Source organism: Carcharhinus amblyrhynchos, chromosome 1 (genome assembly GCF_965287045.1).
Source record: "Carcharhinus amblyrhynchos chromosome 1, sCarAmb.v2.hapA, whole genome shotgun sequence".
Classification (NCBI taxonomy): domain Eukaryota; kingdom Metazoa; phylum Chordata; class Chondrichthyes; order Carcharhiniformes; family Carcharhinidae; genus Carcharhinus; species Carcharhinus amblyrhynchos.
The window spans coordinates 46,899,353-46,925,396 of record NC_137324.1 but is presented as its reverse complement, the minus strand read 5'-3'; the positions used below and the strand labels follow the sequence as shown (position 1 = coordinate 46,925,396).

General features: G+C 41.7%; 1 protein-coding gene across 4 annotated transcripts in view; it reads left to right on the top strand.

Moving 5' to 3' along the window:
- rai14 (retinoic acid induced 14) overlaps window positions 1-24,712 on the top strand; it is a 211,375-nt gene extending 186,663 nt beyond the window's left edge. For 3 of the 4 annotated variants that reach the window (XM_080218399.1, XM_080218443.1, XM_080218335.1), the window contains 9 exons: window positions 457-543; window positions 1,044-1,127; window positions 3,651-3,758; window positions 5,089-5,155; window positions 6,069-6,187; window positions 10,660-12,255; window positions 15,119-15,268; window positions 20,498-20,563; window positions 22,445-24,712. In XM_080218399.1, coding sequence (XP_080074525.1) covers window positions 457-543; window positions 1,044-1,127; window positions 3,651-3,758; window positions 5,089-5,155; window positions 6,069-6,187; window positions 10,660-12,255; window positions 15,119-15,268; window positions 20,498-20,563; window positions 22,445-22,522 — 2,355 coding nt within the window. In that variant the 3' untranslated portion in view covers window positions 22,523-24,712. The remainder of the gene's footprint in view (window positions 1-456; window positions 544-1,043; window positions 1,128-3,650; window positions 3,759-5,088; window positions 5,156-6,068; window positions 6,188-10,659; window positions 12,256-15,118; window positions 15,269-20,497; window positions 20,564-22,444) is intronic. The other variant, XM_080218485.1, reaches the window with a different exon arrangement.
- Window positions 24,713-26,044: the final 1,332 nt, after the last annotated feature.

Sequence of the window (26,044 nt, the reverse complement as noted above, 5' to 3'; positions counted from 1 at the left end):
ACCGGTCCAACTGCTGTACTGACTGTGTGGAGGCCTGCTTCCTCTCCTTGCAAAGTGTTGCTCCTCAAGTTATATAGAGCCAGTTGTCTCTTCCTAATGGAGAGACTTGGTCCTTTGTGGACTATGGCTAATTACCTACTTGTTGATATCAAAAGTGGCTTGGAACCCATTCTGTATGTCACTGTCGTTTCAGTTTAATTATCCATGTCCAGAAGGGGTTGTTGCTCCTTTCACATCGGATGCAAAGCTTGTGATTACATAGATATGTCTATATGGTCCATTTTTTTGAATTTGAGTTCTGCTTATGCATGTTAAACTCACAACTAAATGAGCATGCACAAACTTGGAACACAATAATAGATGAAGGCATGTATTAACTCATTGTATGAATTTAATATTCACAACTTTTACTAACAAAACTAACTCCTCTACATTTCTGATCTGTAAAATTTTCAGCTGGATCCTACCATTAAAATCTATGCAGTTAGAAGTGGAACTCCTAAAAAACGAAAAGCACCACCACCACCAACCAGTGTTATGCAGGTAAAAGGAAAAGCACCTAACTAATGGTCGTTAATTATGGCACAGTGGTTAGCACTGCTGCCTGACAGTGCCAGGGATCCAGGCTCAATTCCTAGCTTGGGTCACTGTCTGTGTGGAGTTTGCACATTCTCCCAGTGACTATGTGGGTTTCCTCCGGGTACTCCGGTTTCCTCCCGCAGTCCAAAAATCTGCAAGTTCGGTAGATTGGCCATGCTAAATTCTCTCTGTGTACCCGAACAGGCACCGGAATGTTGCGACTAGGGGATTTTCACACCAACTTCATTACAGTGTTAATGTAAGCCTATTTGTGACTAATAAATAAACTTTTTAAATATTGATAGCAATTCTATTGCATTGAATTTTCTAAGAATGGTTGATTAGTGAATTTCTCAGATTGATTGAAACAACATGTAGTCGGTTTATTTTTCTGTTCTGAACAAGGATTTACGACTGCAGTCAGCAAGTTAACTATTGATACTTTGTGGGTTTTTTTTGCCTAGGGTTCCCAGTCTAATGAGTTACTATCTCCAGATCCTCGTTCATCAGAATCTGAGCCATTTAAAGCGGAAGAAGCATCTGTTAAGGTCATTTTCCAATCTAATGTCCAATTTTATTTTGACGCACCTGTAGTCCAAAAAAGTGAGAAATGTTGTTATTTAAAATTAATTCTAAAATGCATACTTTTCTATGAAGATCTAGTCACAAAAAAAATAAAAATTTCAGATTTAGTTTTTGCTCTTTACTTAGCAGACTATAAAGTTCCACTGGAGCTCCCCATTCTGGGCTTTGTTATATTACTAATAAATCATAACTTTAACCCATTTAAGTTGCATTAAATAGCCAAGTTTAAAAGACAAGCTTACTGTACTTATTGTCACTGAAGAAGGAAGTGCAGTTATACAACTATGTGCTGATTAATATAAAGAATTATTAACAGCTTTGTTGATAATTAACTTGATGCCAAAGGAAGTTGCCCTTCTTTACGGAGTGCTTTAAAGAAATAGGCTGATTTTTAATCTCAAAAAATGAAGGTATGGATTGGCTGATGGGCAGCGAAAGCCTGAAAAAAGCTGCTTCTGAATAGAAACCAGCTTTCAACTCTCCATGTCTGATTTTAACTGAGACCAGAAGGTGAGTGGGCAGCTAATTGATAGGTTAAAGCTTTAGAGATGGTAACCAGCCTGCAAGCTTCATTGTCATTCAGCTTTTCAACTTTAAGAACATAAGAACATAAGAAATAGGAGCAGGAGTAGGCCATCCAGCCCCTCGAGCCTGCCCCGCCACTCAGTAAGATCATGGCTGATCTGTTGTGGCTCAGTTCCACTTTCCCGCCCTCTCCCCATAACCCTTAATCCCCTCTCTTATCAAGAACCCATCAACCCGCTTCTTAAAAATATTTAGCGAGGCAGCCTCCACCACTTCAACGGGCAGAGAATTCCAGAGATTCACCACCCTTTGAGTGAAGAAGTTCCTCCTCAACTCCGTTCTAAACCGCCTCCCCTTTATCTTGAGGCTGTGCCCCCTAGTCCTACTGTCTTTTTTGAGCGGGAAGAGTCTCTCCACCTCTATCCTATCCATCCCATTCATCATCTTATACGTCTCAATGAGATCTCCCCTCATTCTTCTAAACTCTAACGAGTACAAGCCTAGTTTATTCAGCCTCTCCTCATAGCTCAATCCCCTCAACTCCGGTATCAGCCTAGTAAACCTCCTCTGCACTCCCTCCAGGGCCAAAATATCCTTGCGCAGGTGCGGCGCCCAAAACTGCACACAGTACTCCAGCTGCGGCCTCACCAATGCCCTATACAGCTGCAGCAAGACCTCCCTACTTTTATATTCAACTGCTGTCAATAATGATTACTGAACAATGGGGAACCCCACGACTTCTGAGGTCCTGAAGTTTTGATGGATTCAGGAGATATGTGTCTATGCACCTACCTGATGGGGAGGGGGAAGAGAGGGAGCACGCATGGTGGCACAGTGGATAGCACTGCTGCCTCACTGCACCAGGGACCTAAGTTCGATTCCCGTCTGTGTTGAGTTTGCATGTCTTCCCTGTGTCTGCGTGGGTTTCCTCCCGGTGCTCCAGTTTCCTCCCACAGTCCAAAGATGTGCGGGTTAGGTGGATTGACCATGCTAAGTTTCCCCTTAGTGTCAGGAGGACGAGCTGGGGTAAATACATGGAGTTATCGGGATAGGGCCTGGGTGGGATTGTGGTTGATGCAGACTCAGTGGGCCGAATGGCCTCCTTCTGCACTGTATGATACTATGATCAGGAAGAATTTAATTAACCCTCTTCATGCCAGGAACAGGCTGGGAGGCTCGGCAGTGGGGATGTGGGGGTTGGTGTGGGCAGGAGGGTTATGGTAGGCACTGAACAATCGGGTGGGATGGTGCAGAGGGGAGAGCCTGTCACCATCCCAATTCAGTCTGATAAAATTGGGGCAGGGCAAGTCAAGGATGGCTTCCTGCTCCAAGGTAAACAGATGCCCTTAAGTGTCAAGTTAATAACCGAATGGCCTCATCCTGCAGCCTGTGATATGGAAGAGAACAGTACGTCACTTGGGGAGATTGTGGGTCACAAGCCCTCGAGATCCAACATCCTGTGGTACACAGAGGATCTCTCACAGGTAGTGGCTGCATCACTGAAAAAGCGTCCTCCCACCCACCGCTGCTCTCAATTAAAATTCCCCTGGCCAGGGTTTGCCTGACTGACCCGTGTTAGCCTGCCCCAGTCACCTGTTTTCCAGGACTGCCTACCTGGGGGTCTGTTGCAATTATAGCAGTGGCCAGTATGACTTCCAAAGGCACTGCCGGTACCAAAAAGTGGCAAGCCCTCTGAGTGTCGAGAGGGCGAGATCTTCACCACTGGCATGGCAATCTCAATGGCAGACTGTGGACTACTTGATTGACATTGAATCTATTTGGCGCTGCCAGAAATGGCCATGGCAGATTGCCACCAGTTTATTGGACAGTGCCACCACCACAACCAATGAATTCAGCACAACATTTGCAATTTTCTTGCAACATAAAATTATTTTTAAAACCCATTAGCAATTCTGTTTGGAGCTGATGAGCTTGCTCATTTTGATATATTTGTGGTGCAGGAGAGAGAGAGCGAAGAGGAAATGAGAAAGCTTCAAGCAGAGAAGGCAAATTTATTGGAGGTGATACAAAATCTCAATCAACAACTACGGGACAAAAACTCCCAAGAGGTATTTTCCTTTTAAAGTGAGCATATCTGCTGTTTTAATGGATGGTGGGCTAATTGTAATTTTCATTGTGCGGGAATCAGGGTGGCACAGTGGTTCGCACTGCTGCCTCACAGTGCCGGGGAGCTGGGTTCAATTCCAGCCTTGGTGACTGTGTGGAATTTGCACATTCTCCACATATTTGTGTGGATTTCCTCCTTGTGCTCCGTTTGCCTACCACAGTCGAAAAATGTGCGAGTGAGGTGGATTGGCCATGTTAAATTGCGCCTTAGTGTTTCCAAAGATGTGTAGGTTAGATTAACGATGGTAGACGTGTGGAACTACAGAACTCAGACGGGGAAAGATAAGGTACTCTAAGATACTCTGTCAGAGGGCATCAGTGCAGACTCAACTGTCCTTAGCTGGGCTGGCCAACGTGTGATTCCAGATCCAGAACAATATGGTTGACCCTTAAATGCCCTCAGGGGTGGGCAATAAATGCTGGCCCAGCTAGTGACACCTACAGCCCATGAATGAATTAAAAAAGAAAAATAATTGACCATGTTCCTGTTGGCCCTGCCTGTTTATGATAAGTTAAAATACCCTTGTGACCTACCAGCTGAGATTTCAGGTTTTGGTGTGATCAAAGTAGTGGAAGCGAGCAATAGTCACACAAAGACAATAGATGAGGAACGACAAAACATTAAATATAAAAGACTATTATGAGAACCAGACCTGCGTTCTTGTGGAGCATAGCCAGGGACTGCTAAGTGCTGACAGACCTCGTGTATTTCTTGCATGCGGGAAAGAAGGAGTCATATGGACCACACAACCTCCTCCTGCAATGTAGGGATTCTATGGGCATGATCTTACCTGCTGTCCATGCTTCCCGCTGCAGTAAAGTCGGAAAATTTGGCATCCAGCTAATTCACTGTTCACAGCGGCGGGATGGGAAAATCTCACCGGCATGAACAGTGATAAGATTTTGGCCTATTGTTCTTAATAACTTATTCTTAATAACTTGAATAAATTAAGTTCACATCACCCCAGATTTAATTGATTGAGGGAAAAGCCGGAGAACAAAATGAATGTCCAATTTCTGTTCCTTCAGTAATACTACAAGTTTTGTGCTAGATGAGAGCCTAACATAAGCAGCTGGCGTGTAATGTAACATGGTGTAAGGAAAAAGCTTAAAATTGTTGAATGTGTGAGAACCAGGCTTACCTTCACGTGAATATGCATGGAATATAATTCCATTTCAGAATGATTTTCAAATCAGAAATAATCCTTTTGAACATATGTTGGAAATTGAAACTCATTTATTCTTTATATCAATATTTTTATTTAATTTTAGGCACAACAGAGAAACCTCAGAAGACAAGACTGTAGGAATAGTGAAGAAATGCCATTTGATGCAATAGGTATAGTATAAAGTTACTGGTCTATACATTGTGCAGCTAATTTGATAATTGTGTAACTGATTTGCTTTTGCTAAATATATCCAAAAATTATGTCAAATGTATATAGGGGCGGCACGGTGGCACAGTGGGTAACACTGCTGCCTCACAACACCAGGGACCCAGGTTCGATTCCCAGCTTGGGTCACAGTCTGTGTTGAGTTTTCAAGTACTTCCCATGTCTGCGTGGGTTTCCTCCGGGTGCTTCGATTTCTTCCCACAATCTGAAAGATATGCTGGTTAGATGTATTGACCCGAACAGGTGCCAGAGTGTGGTGACTCAGGGAATTTCACAGTAACTTCATTGCAGTGTTAATGTAAGCCTTGTGATTAATAAATAAACTTTAAACTTTATCCTGCAGCATAAATGGGCCAAATTCAGTGCAAATTTGTAATCCCTTCCAGTGAAGCTATTCCATATTATAAATTGATTATGGGGTCAATTGTTGGTTTAAGAACCTCTGCCTTTAAGTGGCCAGACTCACTTCTGAGCCCTTTTTGATTACCAAAACCTCTCCTGAGCACTCTCCACTGCCACTCATAGCCCTTATTCTACTTGGAGCCTCTTTCTATGCTCCCCTTCGTCAATGGGATCTATCCCTCCTCCCTGCCTGAGGCGGTCTTATCAAGGTGCTCCCCTCTGGGTCAGATGATTCGGGTACATTTTGCCTACCTCGATCTACACGATGTAGTATTGCGCCTCCGGCTCCTGGCCCATGCATGGGGGAAATACTCGAGGCCAGTCAGCACTTAGCATTCCCTGTGAATGAATTTGAATATTTAATTTAACTTTTAGGTGATTTACATTCCAAATATGGCAAAGATCTCTTTTTTGGTGCCCAAATGTGTATTAATTTCTGATTTGATTGCCTCTTAGGTGGTGGAAGTGAAAAAACGGAAGCATTGTCTATAAACGAATCAACGCAAATAATGGCATTGCAATCCAAAATTGCCTCTCTTGTGGTGGAAAATAAAGAGCTGTGGAATATATTGCAGGTACTTTGGATAATCTGAGATTATTCACTCTTTATTTACCAATAGTTTAATTCCGTTCAATAGTGAAATCTGTACCTTCATGCTATGTGTGCTCTACCAATAGTTATTATTTGAAATCCATCAGATAAATCTGTTTTTGTATCTTTGAAATTTATGGTAAGAGAAATCATTCAAAATGGAAATATTTAAGCATATCCCTCGTAATATTGCTGTTGGGCTGAGGATGAAGCCGGAAGTAATGGAGTATTGGTTGCAGAGGCCAAGACCAAAGAACAAGCTGCGATGAAAGCATGTGTTCCATGACCTGTTAAAGTTGCGGAGAGCAAGTGTGTATGGAAGAGTGGTATTGAGGGATGCAAGGAACAAGTGGCTATGAGACGATGTGAAGTTAGGTTAGAACCTAGCTGTTTGTCATAGAATCATAGAAACCCAACAGTACAGAAAGAGGCCATTCGGTCCATCGGGTCTGCACTGAACACAATCCCACCCAAGCCCTTCCCCCATATCCCTACATATTTTACCCACTAATCCCTCTAACCTAAGCATCACAGGACACTAAGGGGCACTTTTAGCATGGCCAATCAACTTAACCCACACATCTTTGGACTGTGGGAGGAAACCAGAGCACCCAGAGGGAACCCATGCAGACACGAGGAGAATGTGCAAACTCCACACAGACAGTGACCCAAGTCGGGAATTGAACCCAGGTCCCTGGCACTGAGAGGCGGCAGTGCTAACCACTGTGGTGCCCAAGCTTATCTAACCACTGTGCTGCCCAAGCTCATCTTTGCTGAGCAGTTCAAAATTAATTCAGTGGGCTGACTAAATCAGGGACAGAAGATAGTGGTTGCATCTTGGAGAATTTTATTTTCTGAGGATGGTGAGTGTTTGGAACAAGCTGCCAGAGGTAGTAGTAGAGGCAAGTACAATTTTATCTTTTAAAAAGCATTTAGATAGTTGCTTGGTTACGATGGATATAGAGGGATATGGGCCAAATGCAGGTAATTGGGATTAGTTTAGGGGCTTTAAAAAAAAATAAGGGCGGCATGGACAAGTTGGGCTGAAGGGCCTGTTTCCATGCTGTAAACCTCTGAGTCTGTGACTGTATGAATCAATTTATGCAGTTGAAACAATGGGGGTGATTTTTATCATTTTTTTTCTAAGCGCTGGTGGGCTTGAAAGTGAGAGAGTTTCAAATCCGCCATTTGGTCGTGTTTTCACGCCTCCCCACTCTCCCCACCACACTCCCTCATTCGCGCTCTGCACAATTCTGAGTGTGAGCCTGTTGGTCGCTGCAAAAGCCTGTGGGCAGGGCTTAATGTACCCGAAACCCTGCAGAGGGTGGTAGTGCGCATGTGCAGGCCTCTGATGCTGAACTTGTGCTTTAGCAGTAGAAAGGGTCTGTGACAGCTACCCCCACCATGATCGCAGACCTGCCATCCTATCTCCCGCAGCTGCAGAGTGGCAGTGGGCCCCTCTCCCTCCTTCCCTGCCACTGATCCCTGCAGAGTGGCAGCAGGCCTCTGCCCCCCCGCCACTGGCCCCATCACTATTAGTCACCCCCTTGGAATTGCTCAGTGGGCATTGCCCAGGTGCCAGGGTGGCACTGTCAATCTCGCAGTACCCAAGGGGCTTGCTCCAGCCTCTCCAGGGGGCCTCAATAGCCTCCGGTTCCACTGGTGAGGCCAAGTCGACTGCTCCCCATTCGAGAGGAGCATGTCTATTCCTCATAGGCGCGAACCTCATTCAGCAAGGTCATGAAGAGGGGGGCAGCCAGTCCAGATGATTGAGCAGATGTTACACAGCATTTATAAATTTAAATACATTAACCTGTCTTTTGCCCATTTCCAGCGAGAGACTGCTCACAAAATGGCACTGGTCGAGCTAAACGCTTTAAGCTCAACTTTACCACTGTATCATGCCCGAAAATGTGTGCATCACGATGGTAAAATTGCCCCCAACTAGTGAGCAATAGAGTGAAACCTCACTACAAGTTGAGCTTGCGTTCCTGAAAATTGTGACATTTAAGTGTAACAACTCCAAGTAAATCATGGGTTCCCATAGGTATCAATGTTAACACTAAAGTTAGATTCCTTCAGACAACCAACTTACAAGTTCAAATACCCTACCGTACAAGTTATTTCTAATTGAAATAAGTTGCAAAGCAAAATAAATCACTGAATAAAACAAAAAAATTATGCAAATTCAAATTAGATAACATTATATCTCTCAAACAAGCCCAGAATGGCACAATTTGTGTTTCACCCACAGCACTCCTGAACCTCAGCTCAACTTGTTACTTGCATTCCTTTTCCTCTTTGCCTTTCTCTTTCTCACTCTTATTCTCTCCAGAACTCTTTTTTTGTTCTCATGACTCTCTCTTCTCTCTCTCCCCTTTCCCATTCTGTTTCTCCCTCACTCGCGCTCTCCTTCCTCACTCTTTCTGAGTCCAGAGCTTGAACCCCTTCCTGACAGACCCTGTCCCAGCGAGAGCTGCAGAAGGAGCTGACTCCTGCTCCTTGTATCCCGCCTACCACACACTGCATTACTTAATTGACAACCATCAACTTCAAGCCCTTGGCCTGCGCTCCTGCATCTTGGTCAGTGTTGTCTCCCTGCAGACTGAGCATTTAGTGACTGCAATAGTGGCTCCTGCATTGGAACATGTTGTTGGCTGGTCCAGAATTCAGCATGAGGAGGGCAGGACCAGCCTTCAGATGACATAAAACCAAAAATGGTGATGCAAATTGGAAAAAAAGCCCTAAAGAATGAATGATACTAAAGCAAAATTACTTTAACCAAACAACTTAAGTGAGCACTTACTGTAAAGCAAACATAAGCTTACTACAATTGTAGAGCAAGGTATGAGTCTATCAAATCCCACAGATTCCAAGTTGCATTATATTTACAAATAAAATCTGTGTATCTGTTGCAGTTCTATGTGGTGTGAAGCAGGCTGATTGGCTCAAAGTGTGAACATGTTTAAAAGCAACCAATGTTATTCTGAAGGAGGAAACTCAGTCCAACTATAGTAGCCCTCACAACACCCACCACACATGGTAATAGGTTAGGTTTGGATAATGTAGAAGAATTTGTTGTTATCTCCAGATCATTAGACCAGACCACAAGAAACTACAAAGGGTCATGAATGAAGCTTAGGCCATCACTCAAACCAGCTTCCCATCCATTGACTCCATCTACACTACCCGCTGCCTTGAAAAAGCAGCCAGCGTAATCATGGACCATGGACATTCTTTCTTCTACCTTCTTCTGTTGGAAAAAAAATGATACAATAGCCTGAGATCACATACCAACCAACTCAAAAGCAACTTCTTCCCTGCTGCCATCAGACTTTTGAGTGACCCTACCATATGTTCAGTTGATTTATCTCTACACCCTAACTATGACAGTAACATTATATTCTACAGGAGAGGCTGAATAAACTAGGCTTGTACTCGTTAGAGTTTAGAAGAATGAGGGGAGATCTCATTGAGACATATAAGATGATGAATGGGATGGATAGGATAGAGGTGGAGAGGCTCTTCCCGCTCAGAAAGGACAGTAGGACTAGGGGGCACAGCCTCAAGATAAAGGGGGGGGGTGGTTTAGAACGGAGTTGAGGAGGAACTTCTTCACTCAAAGGGTGGTGAATCTCTGGAATTCTCTGCCCGTTGAAGTGGTGGAGGCTGCCTCGCTAAATATTTTTAAGACGCGGGTTGATAGGTTTTTGGTAGGCAAGGGGATTAAGGGTTATGGGGAGAGGGCGGGAATGTGGAACTGAGACACGACAGATCAGCCATGATCTTATTGAATGGCGGGGCAGGCTTGAGGGATTAGATGGCCTACTCCTGCTCCTATTTCTTATGTTCTTATGTTCTCTCCTTTCCTTCTCCCCTATGTACTGTATGAATGGAATGCTGTGTCTCTATAACTTAATACATGTGACAATAATAAATCCAATTACGTCATTAGTCCTGACCTCAGGATTACTAATCCAGTGGCATAGCCACTCTGCTATGGTACCCCTATGATTGTTTAATGTTTACTTATCTTCATTTTAGCTTTATTACAATACAATTATAATCATTTATCTCCCTACCTAAAAATATAAAGTAAAAGTTAAGAATATTACTGGTAAGTGCTTTTTAACATTTTGGTTAGTTATATGTGAACACTTCATTGCCTTTAGCAGCTTAACAATTTACTGACATCAGTGCTAATGCCAAGTGAACCTCTTTGCCACAGATTAAACCAATATGGGGAAATGACAAATCAAGCCACAGTGATCCTTAGATCTTTATGGGTCTCCTTATGCAAAAAGCAACACATCTTTTGTGTGTATAAAAGACAGAAATTGCAGTCAGCCGTCTATCTTCACAAAACCAGATTTTCTAGAAATAGTTTTGTGAAATGTGTGGCCCTTTAAAACTGACGTCTTTGCTGTTTAACTGTGAATTTGATTTCAATTACAGACAAAGCATTCGCAGGACAAACTGACCAGCTTGTTGCCACAGGGTGAGCAGTCAAGGCAGAATCTAGAAACATCATTTGACCTCAATCTTAATTCGGATGATTCCCATTCTAATCTCTCAACTGATTACATCCAGCTGAAGGAATTGTATAAAAATGCTGAAGCTGAAATTACAAACCTAAGAGCAGAGATGTTTTCAAATCTGTCAAATAGTTCACTGCAAACTGAGAAATTGGAACATGGTACCAATAATACAGAGACAAAGGATTTTCATAACCAAGAAAAGCAACATGCAAAGGCGATGGGATTGTTGGCTCAATTTTCTGAGGAAAGCATGCAGACATTAGGAGAAAATAATGCGAATGGATATTGTTTGGAAATGAAACTCCGTGAGACACAAAACAAGTATGACGAAGCACTGAAAGAACTTTCGAGTCTGCGGGCTCAGGTACAACAAGATTTGTGCTCCAAGGAAGAACACATGTCTTCACCAAATTTGGAGGATCTTACTCAGCCCTATGAAGACGAGATAGAAGGGCTGAAGCAAAGACTTAAAAGAGCTTTGGAAGACGAGGAGAGAGTCAGTAACAGTTTGAGAGAAATGGAGGAACTCCTAGAAATCAAAGATAAAATTTTGGCGAAGTGCATGTCCGAGGAAGAATGTAGGGAGTTAAAAAAATCTCAAAGCTTACTTATTGAGAATACCACTCAAGAGAAGGCACTATTGATTGACAAGTATAAGGAAGCACAGGAGGAAATTAAAATGCTACAAGAAAAACTGAAGTACCAGCATTCTTCTCAGGAAAAGGATAACTACTTCCAAGAGATTGTGGCAGAGTTGAACAAAACAGTGGATGACTTGAATAATCAAATAACTGAAATCACACAGCGATACAATGAAACTCAAAGTGAGTTAAAAGAATTGAAGAATAAAAGAGCTGAAGCAGTATCCGAGCATCTTAATTCAAACTATATCCATAAAGAACAACACGAACAACTAGTGCAAGTTCTAAATGAGTCAGTAGATGATTTGAAAGAAAAGCTGTCGGAAATGGAATTGACGCTGAAGGAAGCTGAGCAAGACAATACAAAGTTGAAGAGGGACCTTGAGGTTCAAAAGCAGACTTCCATATCTCTCTCTGAGCATACCCAAATTAAGATGTCCCTTGAAAGTACCATAAAAAGTTTTAACGGCAAAGTGCGCCAGATGGAGCAAGAGCTTGAGCAGAAAAAAATAGAGCTGAACATAATGCAAGGTAATCTGGCCACAGAGAAGGCTGCTGTTCAAGAGGCGATGGTGCCAAAATCAGAGCATGAGAAGTTGAAGGTCTCATCAGAAGCAGAGTCACATCGTTTGACTGCTAAAATAAATGAGTTATTGAAAGAGCAAGAGAAGGCATCTGCTGAAGCCGCACAAGCTCGGAAAGACAACCTGCTTGCAAAAACTGAGCGTGATGCAGCTCAGACTCAACTTGGGGTCAAGGAACAAGAAATCAAGAGGCTTCGCAACAGGAGCCATGACATGCAGCAAGCTATTGATGAACTGCAAAAGCAAATTAAGGATTCCTTGAAACTTGAAGAAGATAAAGACAAGAAGGTAAGAGTTTACATCCAGTTTTGCTATTCATTTTTATTTTTGAACTTTGGATTTACCAATTGGAAAACTTCAGATAATTTACAAATGAAACAATAATATTCATCAATGAAATGATTTGTTTTTTATAAAATTTGCCACGTTTACTGTCAACCTTACAAAGCCAGTTACTGGAACTTGTACTGTTTATGCTATTAGTGAGATTCTGTAAACTTAGAAAATTATTTCTCAAAGTATGCTGGCTTCGCTTTCCTGCAATTCAGCTGTGAACAAAATATTTTGAGGTGATCTATTATATAAAGACTTCTTGTTAAGGAGGTTGGTAGGAAAGATAAGGGAATATTTACTCTTTATGCAAAGATGCAACTAAGAAAGTCTAGAAATTGAAAAATAGTAAAGAAAAATCAGTTTGGAGGAGGCTTTGTCAATACTGAGGAAGACTGTGACAATATTTAAGACATTAATAAACTTGCAGAATGGGCATGTAATTTTTAATATAATGATGGGAAACTGAATGGGGCAAAAGAACAGAGTGACATGGGAGTACAGATTCACAAATTACTAAAAACGGAAAGCAAATAAAACCACTCCTGTACTGTAGGGATTCTGTGATCATGAAAATGCAGGCCAAGAGTACTAGGTTTCCTTTCTAGAAGAATAGAATTGAAAGGAAAAGAGATTATAGGCAGAATTTAAAGGGGCAGGGGATAGGGAGAGGGGGTTTCACCCCACCACACCAAAGAGTCAGGGTGATTGCAACTGCCCACAGCCATCTCATTGCCCAGAAGCAGGACTTTTGCCCTCCTAAGTCAAAGCTGCTGATCAATCTCATTGACTGTCAACCCTGTAGTACCAGCAGCACCACTGAGAGCAGGAACTACTGGCAGACCCAGAGAAGCAGATACAGAGCCTAGGCCTCTTTTGATGTGGCAAAGCAGAAAGCCTTGGGTTTGGAGGTCTTGATTGAGAGGCCAGAGTAGTGTGCAGTAAAGGGGCCTGTGAAGAAGGCATTCATCTCCCATCTTGCCTAAGGTTTGAGGAGGATAATCCACTCGGTTTCTCGTACATCCCTTGTCTCCTCCCATCAACCTCAAAAATGCAGCTTGGTCAAGAAGTGGCCCTTAAGTGAAATTCTGCCCTATGTTAAACAATAGTTGGACCAGACTTTGAGTAAATGCACATATCTGGTCTCCAGATTGTAGTCATGATGTGGGTATGCCGGCGTTGGACTGGCGTAAACACAGTAAAAAGTCTGACAACACCAGGTTTTAGTCCAACCTATTTATTTGATAATATACTCACTAGCTTTCAGACCTTCAAGACCTTCAGGTCTTGAACAGCAGGTTAGGTGTAAGGATTCGCATTTTAATCAGTAATCTCTAAACTGTCTGTGCTTTATATGCTCTGTCTGAGGCCAGAACTCTCCATTCACCTGACGAAGGGGGTAACCCCGAAAGCTAGTGAGTATATTATCAAATAAATAGGTTGGACTAAAACCTGGTGTTGTCAGACTTTTTACTCCAGATTGTAAACAGAATATAGAGGCATTGGAGAACGTGCGAAATAAATTTACAAGAATGATTAAACAGACTGGGATTCATTTCTCTAAAAAAGGAAAGACTGGGAGCTGATTTAATGATTAAGTAATTAAAATTGTGAAAGGCTTCAATAGAGTAATTGTAGAAAGATTTTGGTTTATGCAGAGACGGAGAACATTGGATCATAAATTTAAGATAGCCATTAGATAACTTCAGAAGTATTTCAAAAGGAACGTCTTTCTCCAAGAGAGATGACACTCCAACAGGTTTAACCTGTTGGACTATAACCTGGTGTTGTGTGACCTTTATCTTGACCAGCCCAGTCCAACACTGGCATCCCCACATCACTTCTTCACACCACTTCACCAAGAGGGTGGTTGGAATATGGAGCTTGCTACCACATTAAATAGTTGAGGTGAATAGCACAGAAGCAATTAAGGAAAAGCTTGATGAATATAACATTTACACAAGAAAAGAAAATTTAGTCCTTTGAACTGTTCTTTATAATTAGTCCCTTAATATGTGAGTTAATCGGGTCATTCTTCTTTGAGCTCTTTTTATTAAATAATTGTTCCTTTTCGAATCGGGATTACTAAAGCCACTGATCACGGCCACAGTATTTAAATGGAGGTGTAGAGGATGCAAGTAGGAGAATGACCCAAGACCGTGTCAATGATGGGGATATTGAAGGGGCTCGCCAACTCTCAACTGGCAATGGTGAGAGAGTGTGGAGAGGACAACACCAGTGGAACACTTATCCTCTTCATAACCCACAAGCAGTGTAAAGAGGGGCCATTCACCATAGGTAGTCAGTAGCTCCAGCCTCCAGTTCACTGTTGAGTCTGCAGCAGACATTCATTGCAAATCCAGCTTATGACTGCACTGTAGGAACCTGATTTGGAAACAATCAGCAGTTCGGGCAGCATCTGTGGAGAGCTGAGTTAACGTTGCAGATTGTCAAAGATTATCAATCTACTAAATGTTTTGAGCATATTCTGTTAATTCATCCTGTGATAGATCTGTGTGTCTTTCGAGGTTCCTTATTATTAACATATAAAACATCTTGCAATCCCTGTGAATTGAAATTGAATTATGGAACAAGCCAGAGACAACATGGCCTATTCAACATGGTGGGTGACTTATCATATGTAACAGGCATTATTGCTTCTGTAATCAAAAAAATTCCCCAGTAAAATCCTTTGGAACAAGGAAATCTCAGCAAAGAATACAAATGGGGATTTTAGCTCATTTTGTTTTCTTCTTGGCATTGCATGATGAATCTGCCCCTTCAAACCAATTGAACTTATTGTATTTTGTTATCAAAACAGAACAGTGAACTGTCAAAGGAAGTAAGTAAATTGAAAGAGGCATTGAACAGCCTTTCCCAACTTTCTTATACTGCAAGCACTCTCAAAAGACAAAACCAGCAACTTGAGACTCTACAGCAGCAAGTGAAGCATTTACAGCACCAATTATCTGTAAGTACATAAATGTCTCCCTAAGTGTGTTTGTGCTATTTTAGATGTGTGTACTTTTCAACATCTAAGCTGTTTACTTGTACTTTCAGTTGTTTCCAAAAATATGGGGTTAGATTTTCATGTTTGGCTTAGGAAATACAAGTTAGGCCATTTCCCAGCCTTGGAAATTGAACCTGTCACTTCTGCACATACTCACCATGATTTCATCTCCAGGAGATGTGACCATTGAGGGTTCAGGTTCCCCAACTCCCAAGGGAGCATTGGATGAGTGCAGGTCCTGAAGTGGGCTGGTTGGAGGGATTTCCTCAGTTCATTGGGACATCAGGTCAGCTTTCAGTCACTATTCTTAGGCCACCAAAATCTCACGCTCAACCTTCACACCCCCCGAGACACCCCCTTGTACTCCACATATTTCCCCATAGCCCTGATATTTCCCATGACCCCTGATATTCCCCACATAGCTACTCACCCAGTATGCACTATTTGGAATCCTGTGGAACAACGAGAAGTCTTTTGAATGAACATGAAAAAAGTACACGTCTAACAATCTAATAGAACTGTCACTCAGAAATGATGCCAGCCATACTGAAAAAAAAATCTAGACCTGATTTAAAAAAAACTTATCATTCAGTTGCAAAAGCAAATATTAGGTAACTACATCAAATACACGCAATCCTTTAATAATCTCTTAACACGTTCTAACAAATCATGCACACAACCCCTAAGTTTTTCAGCTTGAAAATTAGCCAAGCATTCATAATGGGCTCACTAGTCAAGAGAAACCTTTGCAATTACGGACAGTGGAGCCTATTGAAACTGAAACAACAGATGACCGGGTTTTTTTTTGTAAGCTGCAAAAGATAGCCCAATCCATCACACAAACCAGCCTCCCATCCATTAATCAAGGATCCCATGCATCCCGGGCATACTCTCTTCCACCTTCTTCCATTGGGGAAAAAGACAGAAAAGTTGAGATCACGTACAAATTGACTCAAGAACAGTTACTTCTCTGCTGCCATCAGACTTTTGAATGAACCTAACTTTTATATTAAGTTGAACTTTCTCTACATCCTAACTATGACTGTAACATTACATTCTGTACCCTCTCCTTTCTCTCCAGTGTCCTCTATGAATGGTATGCTTTGTATAGTGTGCAAAAAACAGTGCTTTTCATTGTATGCCAATACATGTGACAATAATAAGTCAAATCAAATGACATGCCATTCAAACCAGTGCAGGGACAGGTTTTTTTCCCTCTAACTGAAAACTGCACAGCGTATTCTTTTAAATGTAAAACGTTGGTCATTTAAATCAGTTCCCAAGCACTGTTTACTTCAGTTTTGAATTGATAATGGTAGTACTCCCAAAGGGAAAGTACTCTTTTGCAACCTCAGCACTTATACAGTGCTGATCAATGCAGTGGTCAGCTTATATTTGCAGAACTGAGCCCAATAGTCAATCACTGCAGTAAAAATACACAACTTTTAGTACACCAACTAATAATGACATTTGCAGTTATCAAAACATTTAACACTTACCTCTCAGAATGTTTCTGACTCTTCAGCAGGATTACCCCGTGCATTAAACAAAACCTGTTTTCGAAAGCCTTCCTACTCAACTGCCTGACCCCATGAAACACTCGGAACAGCAAAAAAAACGGTTTGCCCCAGGGATCTCACTGACAACCTTGATATCAGAAAGTGTGCGTGCAGAATCACCACTTGACCCTAAGTCGCACCCTTCCACTGATAGAAACATTGCCTGTCTCTATGTCTCCATGGAAAATTTAAATTTAGCATACAGAAAATAAGGTTTTGGTGGTTCCTGACCCCATTTCCGACTCCAGGAGGACGTACAAATCCAGTCGTAATGCATGCTCCAAGAGCCCGCATTGTGCAGTGGTGATGATAATGAAACTGTCAGTTGTGGAAGACTGATAAGGTAGATGTCCAAGAGATTGTTTCCGCTGGATGAGGAATCTAAAACATGGGTCTCGGAACAAGGGGCCGATCATTTAGAACCGAGATAAGAAGAAAATTCTTCACTCGATGTTGGGAATCTTTGGAATTCGTTACCCCAGAGGATCATGGATGCTCCATCACTGAACGTTTAGTTGGACAGATTTTTGGTTTCTCAGGAAATTAAAAGGTGAAATTTGGGAAAGTAGAGTTGAAGCCCAAGATCAGCCACGATCACCTTGAGAGGTGGAAAAGGCTCGACAGGCCTTATGGTTTACCCTGCTCATATTTCTTGTGTTCCTGTATCAGTGTTCACCATCATTACCCAATGAAGTTGGTAACAACTTTGTGAATTTGTCCATGCACAAAATAACAAAGGTCCGAATATTACTGTCAACAATTCATGAAACACAAAGGAACAGAATCACAGGACCACTAATTAGTTTTAACACCAGGAAAAAGCATTTATTAAACATGTAGAATTGAATTCTAACACAATATTCCTTTACTCCCCCTTCGGCTTAACAGCTGCACACAGGTTTTAAGCTTAACACAGATGATGAATTACATTTAAAGTTATAGTGCTGCCATTAACACACAAAGTCCTATTTAAAACACACAGATTGGCTGTGGTCAAATACACAGACGCACACTGCGCTGAACCCATGTTAATGTTTGTGGATTTCTCCTCAGAGTCGCCCAGATTTTGTCATGAGAGTTTTCAACTTTACTTTCAAAAATGTGCTTTAAAATCTTCTCCCATTTGGGACCTTAGCATGTTTACCCGCAGAACTCTGAAGATGGAACGAGCATATGGGCCTTTATCGATCAAGGCACAAATTACAAAAGCAGCAAAGTCATGTTGAAATTGTATAGAACTTTGGTGAGGCCACAGCTAGAGTACTGTGTGCAGTTCTGGGTGCCACATTTATGGAAGGATGTGATTGTGCTGGAGTGGGTGCAGAGAGATTTACCAGGATGCTGCCTGGAATGGAATGTTTAACTTGTGGAGAGAGTTTGGATAGGCTTGGGTTGTTTTCATTGGAACAAAGAAGACGGGGCGACCTGATCGAGGTATACAGGAGTATGAAGGATATGGACAGCTGTTCCCCTTAGCTAAGGGTCAGTCACGAGAAGATATAGATTCAAGATAGTGGCAGGAGGGTTAGGAGTGTGTGAGGAAAAACATTTTTACTCAGAGGGTGGTGATAGTCTGGAATGCACAGGTGGTAGAGGCAAGTTGCCTCACATCCTTTATGAAGTAGCTGGATGAGCACTTGGCATGTCATAACTTTCAAGGCTTTGGGCTAAGTGCTGGTAAATGGGATTAGGTGGGGGTTCAGGTGTTTCTCATGTGTTAGTGTAGACATAATGGGCCTCTTCTGCACTGTAGATTCTATAATAATGCTTTCCCTTAACATTTCGTGTTTCAAAATCCAGTCGACGTTTTCCAAATTACTCTTTGAACACAGCTTCAGCTCCATTCTACCAGTGAATATCAAGCCACTTTGGTTTCCAGTTTCTTCTGTTCTGTTAACTCCAGATTCTAGTTTCCTTAACTAGCTGCTCTTCAGATAACCATTATCCCAGGGTATGTTTTCTCTTACAGCAAAATTGAGAGATGTTCTATCTCTAGCCTTCTAAACCAACTGCGTCTATCAAAGCTTGGGAGTAGCCTTCTCATTTTCTATATATCTCCAAATGCTCTAGCTTCCAGTTAAAACTAAGAATAAAAGCAGATGGTCTCCTGTTGCTAAGCAGTGCCCTTGCTGATTTATTAATTTTTCATGTCATAGCCCTCTCCAAGCATTCTAAGTTGTAATGTAACCAACTCTCAAGCATACAAACACTTTCGTTCAGTATGAATCTAACTATAAGTTTTACCCTTCAAGGCATAGAAATATTAAATTAAGCACATTTAAAACTATACCTTATTTCTGATGTTTACCAATACAAATATAAATCCCTCAGAATCACCTTTGTTTTCCTAAAATGAGGCACTCGTGTGCAATTGGCTACAGAGCACAGCAGTTAATGCATTATCCTTTCCACCTTTTGGAACTTAAAACAAGAGCATACGTTTATTTAGCACCTTTAACAGAATAAAATGTTCCGAAGCACTTTGGTTGCATAATCAAACTGATCCACATGAAATAATACAAGAAAAGACCAAAATCACGGTTAAAGGGGTAGGTTTTAAAGAACATCTTAAAAGATGGAAGTAGTGCGGTAGAAAGATTTAGGCAGAGAGTTCCAGTTCATCCGGCCAAGGCAGCTGAAAACACGGCAGCAAGTGGTGGAGTGATTAAACCACGGTTCCCGCGACCTACCAAAACCCCCTTGTCTCATCGGAACGTTGTCATGCATAGCTCCAGACAAACATTCCTTGAATATCCGCCACCTTCCTTCGGTACTTTTCCCTAAGAACGCCTCCTTCCAGTTTATTTGTCCAAGTAACTTCCTGACTTCTTCGTATCTCCCCTTACTCCAGACAAACACCTTCCTAGCCTGCCTGATCCTATCTCGTTCCAATGCAATTGTGAAGGAGATAGAATTATGGTCACCATTCCCAAGATGCTCTCCTACCGAGAGATCCATCACCTGCCCTGGTTCATTCGCCAGTACCAGGTCAAGTACAGCCTCTCCCCTCGTAGGCTTATCCACATACTGTGTCGGGAAACCTTCCTGAACACACCTAACAAACTCCTCCCCATCCAAGCCCCTTACCCTAGGGATATTCCAGTCGATGTTTGGGAAATTGAAGTCTCCCATCACGACAACTCTGTTATTAATACATCTCTCCAGAATCTGTTTCCCTATCTGCACTTCAACTTCCCTGTCACTATTGGGCGGCCTATAGAATACACCCAGCAAAGTTTTCGACCCTTTGCTGTTCGTAACTTCCACCCACAGAGACTCTGTAGATAGTCCCTCCACGGCACCCTCTTTCTCTGCAGCCATGACACTGTCCCTGATCAACAGTGCCACTCCACCACCTCTTCTGCCATCCTCCCTGTCCTTCCTGAAGCATCTGAAACATGAGTGCAGAGATCTCATAGGGTAGAGCTGAGGAGGTTACAAAGTTAGGGAGGGTCAAAACCACAGAGCAATTTGAAAATGAGGAAGAAGTTTTTAAAATTGAGAGATTTGAATGTAATAAAAATGAAAGTTGAAGTCCCAACATGAAATTAATTTCAGATGCTTTCAATTATTGTTTTAAATATATATTACAGTTGCTCTAATCACTGAAATGTAATCATTTACTTTATAGGATGCAAATCAACGACATCAGGAGGTAGTATCTGTCTATAGGATGCATCTTCTGTATGCAGTCCAGGTAAGTTTCTGTCATTATCCTTCATATCCTGAACAACACAGTGAGATAATCTCTGAATTGACAAGTTATTTTATTTCTTAATAATTCCTACTTTTATGATTCTTAATATTAAACATTGACATAGTTTCTGTTTCAACAACTCCCTTTGGCAAGGTATTCAAAATAATTTCTGCAGATAGAAATTCCTCCCAACTATTCTGCTCACTCTGTTAGTGATAATTTAAGAAATGATGATCCCATGTCACTGACTCTCCAACCAAAAAATGTATTTCCCAATATACCTAATGGAAACCTTCATTGAATCTCACCTTGGTCTTCTCTGCCTCTTAAAAATAGTTCTGGAATTTGTTTCTTTTCATGACTATAAAGGATATATTTGAAAAAGCTATAGCTTCAAATCTGAATTTATACACTGCTGCCATTGGCTTTACTTTGCTTTCTATAATGGAGCAGTCAAATGACACACAGTGCTCTAACTGATGCTATGTACAAATCTATCATAAACCTCTTCATTTTTGTGGCCTGTAAGTTTCTAATTATAAAGATTGAAAACATTTTATGGCAATATCCATCAGTTCTCATGCTTTCAAAGGTTTTTGTAAGTATTTATTTGTTCATAAGAAGTGGGTGTCTCTGGCTAAACCATCATTTATTGCCTATACCTAATTGCCCTTGAGAGGTTAATGGTGAACCCCTGCCTTGAACCACTACAGTCTGTGTGCTATAGATACACTATACTGCTGTTAAGAAGGAAGTTTGAAGATTTTGATTCGGGGACCGTGAAGAATGGTGACATTGTTCCAAGTTAGTATGGTTGGTGGCTTCAAGGGAAGTTACAGGAGATGGTGTTCCCATGCATTTACTGCCATTATCTTTCCATGTCTTTTTTTTATTCATTTGTGGGGCATGGGCGTTGCTGGGGTCCAAATTTTGGTCCATCCAGATTCTGAGTGTGGTTCACCAGGCATTTTGTTGCCTGTTGCCAATGTGCAGGGTTGCAACATTCTGCTGATTTGTGTCAGCGTAGTTTTTTTTCCCTACCCATATGACTGAAGTGATACACATGAAAAGCAAGGGCAAGTGAAGTGAGGAGCAAGCTGATTGCACACAACATTGACTGTGTAAGCTGTGCACTCCCTCTGCATTAGAAGTATAAGTATTTACCATTTGAAGTTAACAATTGTTCTATTAATATGATTAAGCATTTTCTATAACTCATGAAACGTTTGACAGATATTAAATATGTTTCATCTTATTCATGGGGTCATGGTAAGTGAAGAAGTCTGATTTCAATCTTGCAGCCCATTGAGATGAAGGAGGGCTATTGCATTAACTTAGGTTGTTTATCACAGTTGTAGATTTCCTTGCTGTTGCCACTGTATGTCAGTGGGGGATGGAATGACTATTTAAGGTGGTGAACAGGGTGCCAGTCATGTGGACCCGTATGTCATGGAGGGGGTTGAACTTCTTGAGTGCTGTTGGAGCTGCACTCGTCCAGGCAAGTGGAGAGTATTCCATCACACTCCTAACTTGTGCCTTGGAGGTGGTCAACAAGCTTTGAAGAGTCAGGAGGTGAGCTATTTACCACCTGATTCTAGCTTCTGACCTGCTCTTATAGCCACAATATTTGTTCATATGGCAGGTCCACTCCAGTTTCTGGTCAATAATAACACTCAGGTTGACATTTAATAGACTAGATGGGAGAAACTTACTCAGGTGAAACTTGCCCATGGTGTGCACTGAGCCAGAAGTTATCGAGATTGCTATCCTGTCCTTGAATCTAAACCTTCACACTTCCTTTGTAAGAACTCGATTCTTTCGATGTTGGGGGACCAAAAGTTAAATGGTTTTGTTTTAACCTTTTCTGAAATATATTTCCAGGGTCAAATGGATGAAGATGTTCAGAAGGCTCTGAAACAGATTTTGACAATGTGCAAAACTCAGACACAGATGAAGTGATATATATAAAACATTACATTGCCAAACTATGTCTAATGTCCAATTGCCACTGCTGTTAAAAAGAATGCGTATGGGATAATTGACTATTAAAACTGCAGAAAAAAAGTTTACAGGAGCTTTCTTTGTTCCATCCACTAATTGTACGTGTACCTTATTATATTAAGATATATGTAGCCAGTATATTTGTACCAGAATTCCCATTGCAATTTCATGGGGACAAACTAGTTTGTAGAGCTTTGTTGTTGTATTTGTTAATAGACTTATTTTGTTTGTTGCACATGCCATTGGAAATTCAAGCTCATGATACATTGTGGTTAGAGTAATGGCATGAATAACCAGAAGCAATCACATCTACCACCAGATATTTATCAATCCAATTGCACAGTAACCTAATAAATGTTATCATGGGGTACATAGGAAATGCCAAATGCACTGAAGAAGCTAATGTCATCTTTTCAACCTAAATTTGACTGGCAGATGTCCACAATGTGTTGGTATTGCTGGGGGGAAGTCAGTGCAAACTGATGTGCTAAAGGTCAATGTATGGCATGTAGCTGAAAAGAATTGGGTTAGAGTATGAAAAAGTAAGCATAGTACAGAAAAAGATGCCAGGGATGAACAGACAGTGGTCAGATGCAGAACATTTTGTACGTGACTTTTGATTATTGTTGAAAGCCTTAAATTTGAATTACTTCTTCTCCTGGCAGCTTATTTTGTGGAATCATGCCATTCCTTTCTGTGTACTTGCCCTTTTTTTTTACCATGGTAATGTCCAAATCTCAATTATGATTATAAGTACCACTAGTTTATTCAGTACTTTTGCATTCACTGCTCCACTCCCAATATCTCTGTACGCCGTACGATGTAGAGAAGTTGTGATGTAATTTCTTGTACTCAACAACAGGTTTTCCTGAAACCTTATGAGCAGAATTTTTCCAATGTTAATGTTTCTAGGGAGATTGTACAGCCATATAATGGTCTGGGGAGCATTCACTGGCTGGAGCTGGTCTCCCAACCCCTCACTTGGACAGAATTTCCCACGTCAGACAGTTGCTGTCAGTCTAATTCACTATGTAGAGATGCCAATGTTGGACTGGGGTAAACACAGTAAGAAGTTTCACAACACGAGGTTAAGGTCCAACACGTTTATTTGGTAGCAAAAGCCACTACCTTTTGGAGTGCTGCTCCTTCGTCAGGCAATCACCAGGCAAGAGTGCTCTCTTCCTGTTGGGGAACACTTCAGCAGTCACGGGCATTCATAGAACATGACGGCGCAGTACAGGCCCTTCGGCCCTCGATGTTGCGTCGACCAGTGGAACCAATCTAATGACCCTCTAACCTAAACTATTCCAATGTTATCCATATGCCTATCCACTGACCATTTGAATGCCCTTAAAGCTGGCGAGTCCACAACTGCTGCAGGCAGGGCATTCCACAACCTTACTACCCTGTGAGTAAAGAACTTACCTCTGACATCCGTCCTATAATTACCGCCCCTTAATTTAAAGCTATGTCCCCTTGTGTTAGCCATCACCATCCGAGGTAAAAGGCTCTCACTGTCCACCCTATCCAATCCTTTGATCATCTTGTATTCGGCCTCCGATCTTCAGGTAAGCGTTCTCTAAGGCGGCTTTCACAACGCATGACAGCGCAGAGTCGCTGAGCAGAGACTGATAGCCAAGTTCTACACACATGATGACGGCCTCAACCGGGATCTTGGGTTCATGTCACACTATCTGTAACCCGCACGACTTGCCTGGACTTGCAAAATCTCACTAACTGTCCTGTCTGGAGACAATACACATCTCTTTAACCTGTGCATAACACTGTCTCCACTCACATTGTCTGTACCTTTAAGACTTGATTATCTGTAAAGACTCTCATTCCAACCATTATTTTGTAAATTGAGTTTGTGTCTTTATATGCCCTGTTTGTGAACAGAACTCCCACTCACCTGATGAAGAGGCAGCGCTCCAAAAGCTAGTGGCTTGTGCTACCAAATAAATCTGTTGGACTTTAACCTGGTGTTGTGAGACTTCTTACTGAGTCTAATTCACTGGCAGGTCTGTAGTTGTGGCAACTGCTCAGACTACAAGTTGTCCCACCAAGCAAACTGACAAAGGTCCAGGATGGATGTAAATGTGGAGTCTTGTGGCAAGGTAGTGAGGGGGTGGGGGGTGGGGCTGTGGGTGAATGGAGGGAGACCCATAGGATGGGGGAAAAGAATTGAGGGACTTGCTTTTAAGATCAGGCACAGTGGGTGGGAGAGGTGGGGGATGACCTTGGAGCGTTTCACTTGATTTCAAGAGGGGGGGGGGGCAGTAATAAAGGCATACCCTGCATCTCTGAGGCCTGAGCAGGATGACCTGCTGGGCTTCATCCATGTACTTGAACTTCTCTCCCACCAGCCACACTGGGAAGGCTGGAAAATGGCACTTCAGTGTCATTAATTGGCCACTTAAAGGCCTCATTTGAGGCAAGGGACAGGGCAGGCCATGCTGGGCCTCACCTGCCTCCCATACAATTACTGTCAGGTTGGGGTAAAATGCCACCTGGAGAATTTTATGGGTTTCTCTGCCTGCGAACTGACTGACTGGCGGTGGGGTGTGGAGTCCATAAAATTCTGCCTTATATTTTGGTTTGCATTGTTAGCTTGTTCTACGTTCACATTGAAGATGTTTTACTCTGTTAGAAAAGTAGTTAACAGATGCCTCCCATTCTCCGTGAGCTAGTAGCATAGGGAGTTTGTTCATAAGGCAGTTATGAAAATTAAGAGGCAGTCTTATTAAAAACAAAATAGCTGAGGTGTTGAGCTTTTTCAATCACTTATACAAATGCTATTTTATGCAGTGTACAGTAAATTTTGATACATCTATTCAAAGCTGCAGCTGCATAATAATGATTCTTGGATCATTTGTCAAGAGTCAAAGTTGTAAATTAAGAAATCAGTGGTGAGATTTTTTTACTTGTTGTATAAGCCCTTGTGTCACAACCTCCTTCATATCGTACATAGCTAGCAAACTAGTTAGAGGATTTCACTATTTTGTACAACATTACTAATCTTTATCAGCATATAGATCTGAACAATACCTTTCGGTGTAGCCTAAACCACTGTGCAGATATACTTGCCATATTCTTATTTTTATGCGTCCATTAAAGTTTCACAGCTTGACATTTAGTGAGAAATTATAATCATTAATATACAATTCTAGAACTTTACATTTGAAGATCAATGTAGTAAGCTGTATTAACGGAAGTACTGCACGAATTACATCTTATTAAGTAGATAGGTTACTTTGTCATTCTTTACAGACTGATTGGTATTATGATTACCTCCCAGATCAAACTGTGTATGCATCTAATTAAAATTGACAGTATGGAAATATTGGAAGATTCTTTCCCTTGTATAAGGTTTGGAAAACATAAAATAATACTACCCTGTATTTGGAATTGTGTTTCAAGGTAAATCAAGGAAAGTCCTGCATCTTATTTATAATGCATTTTTTTTGTTGGGGGGGTGGA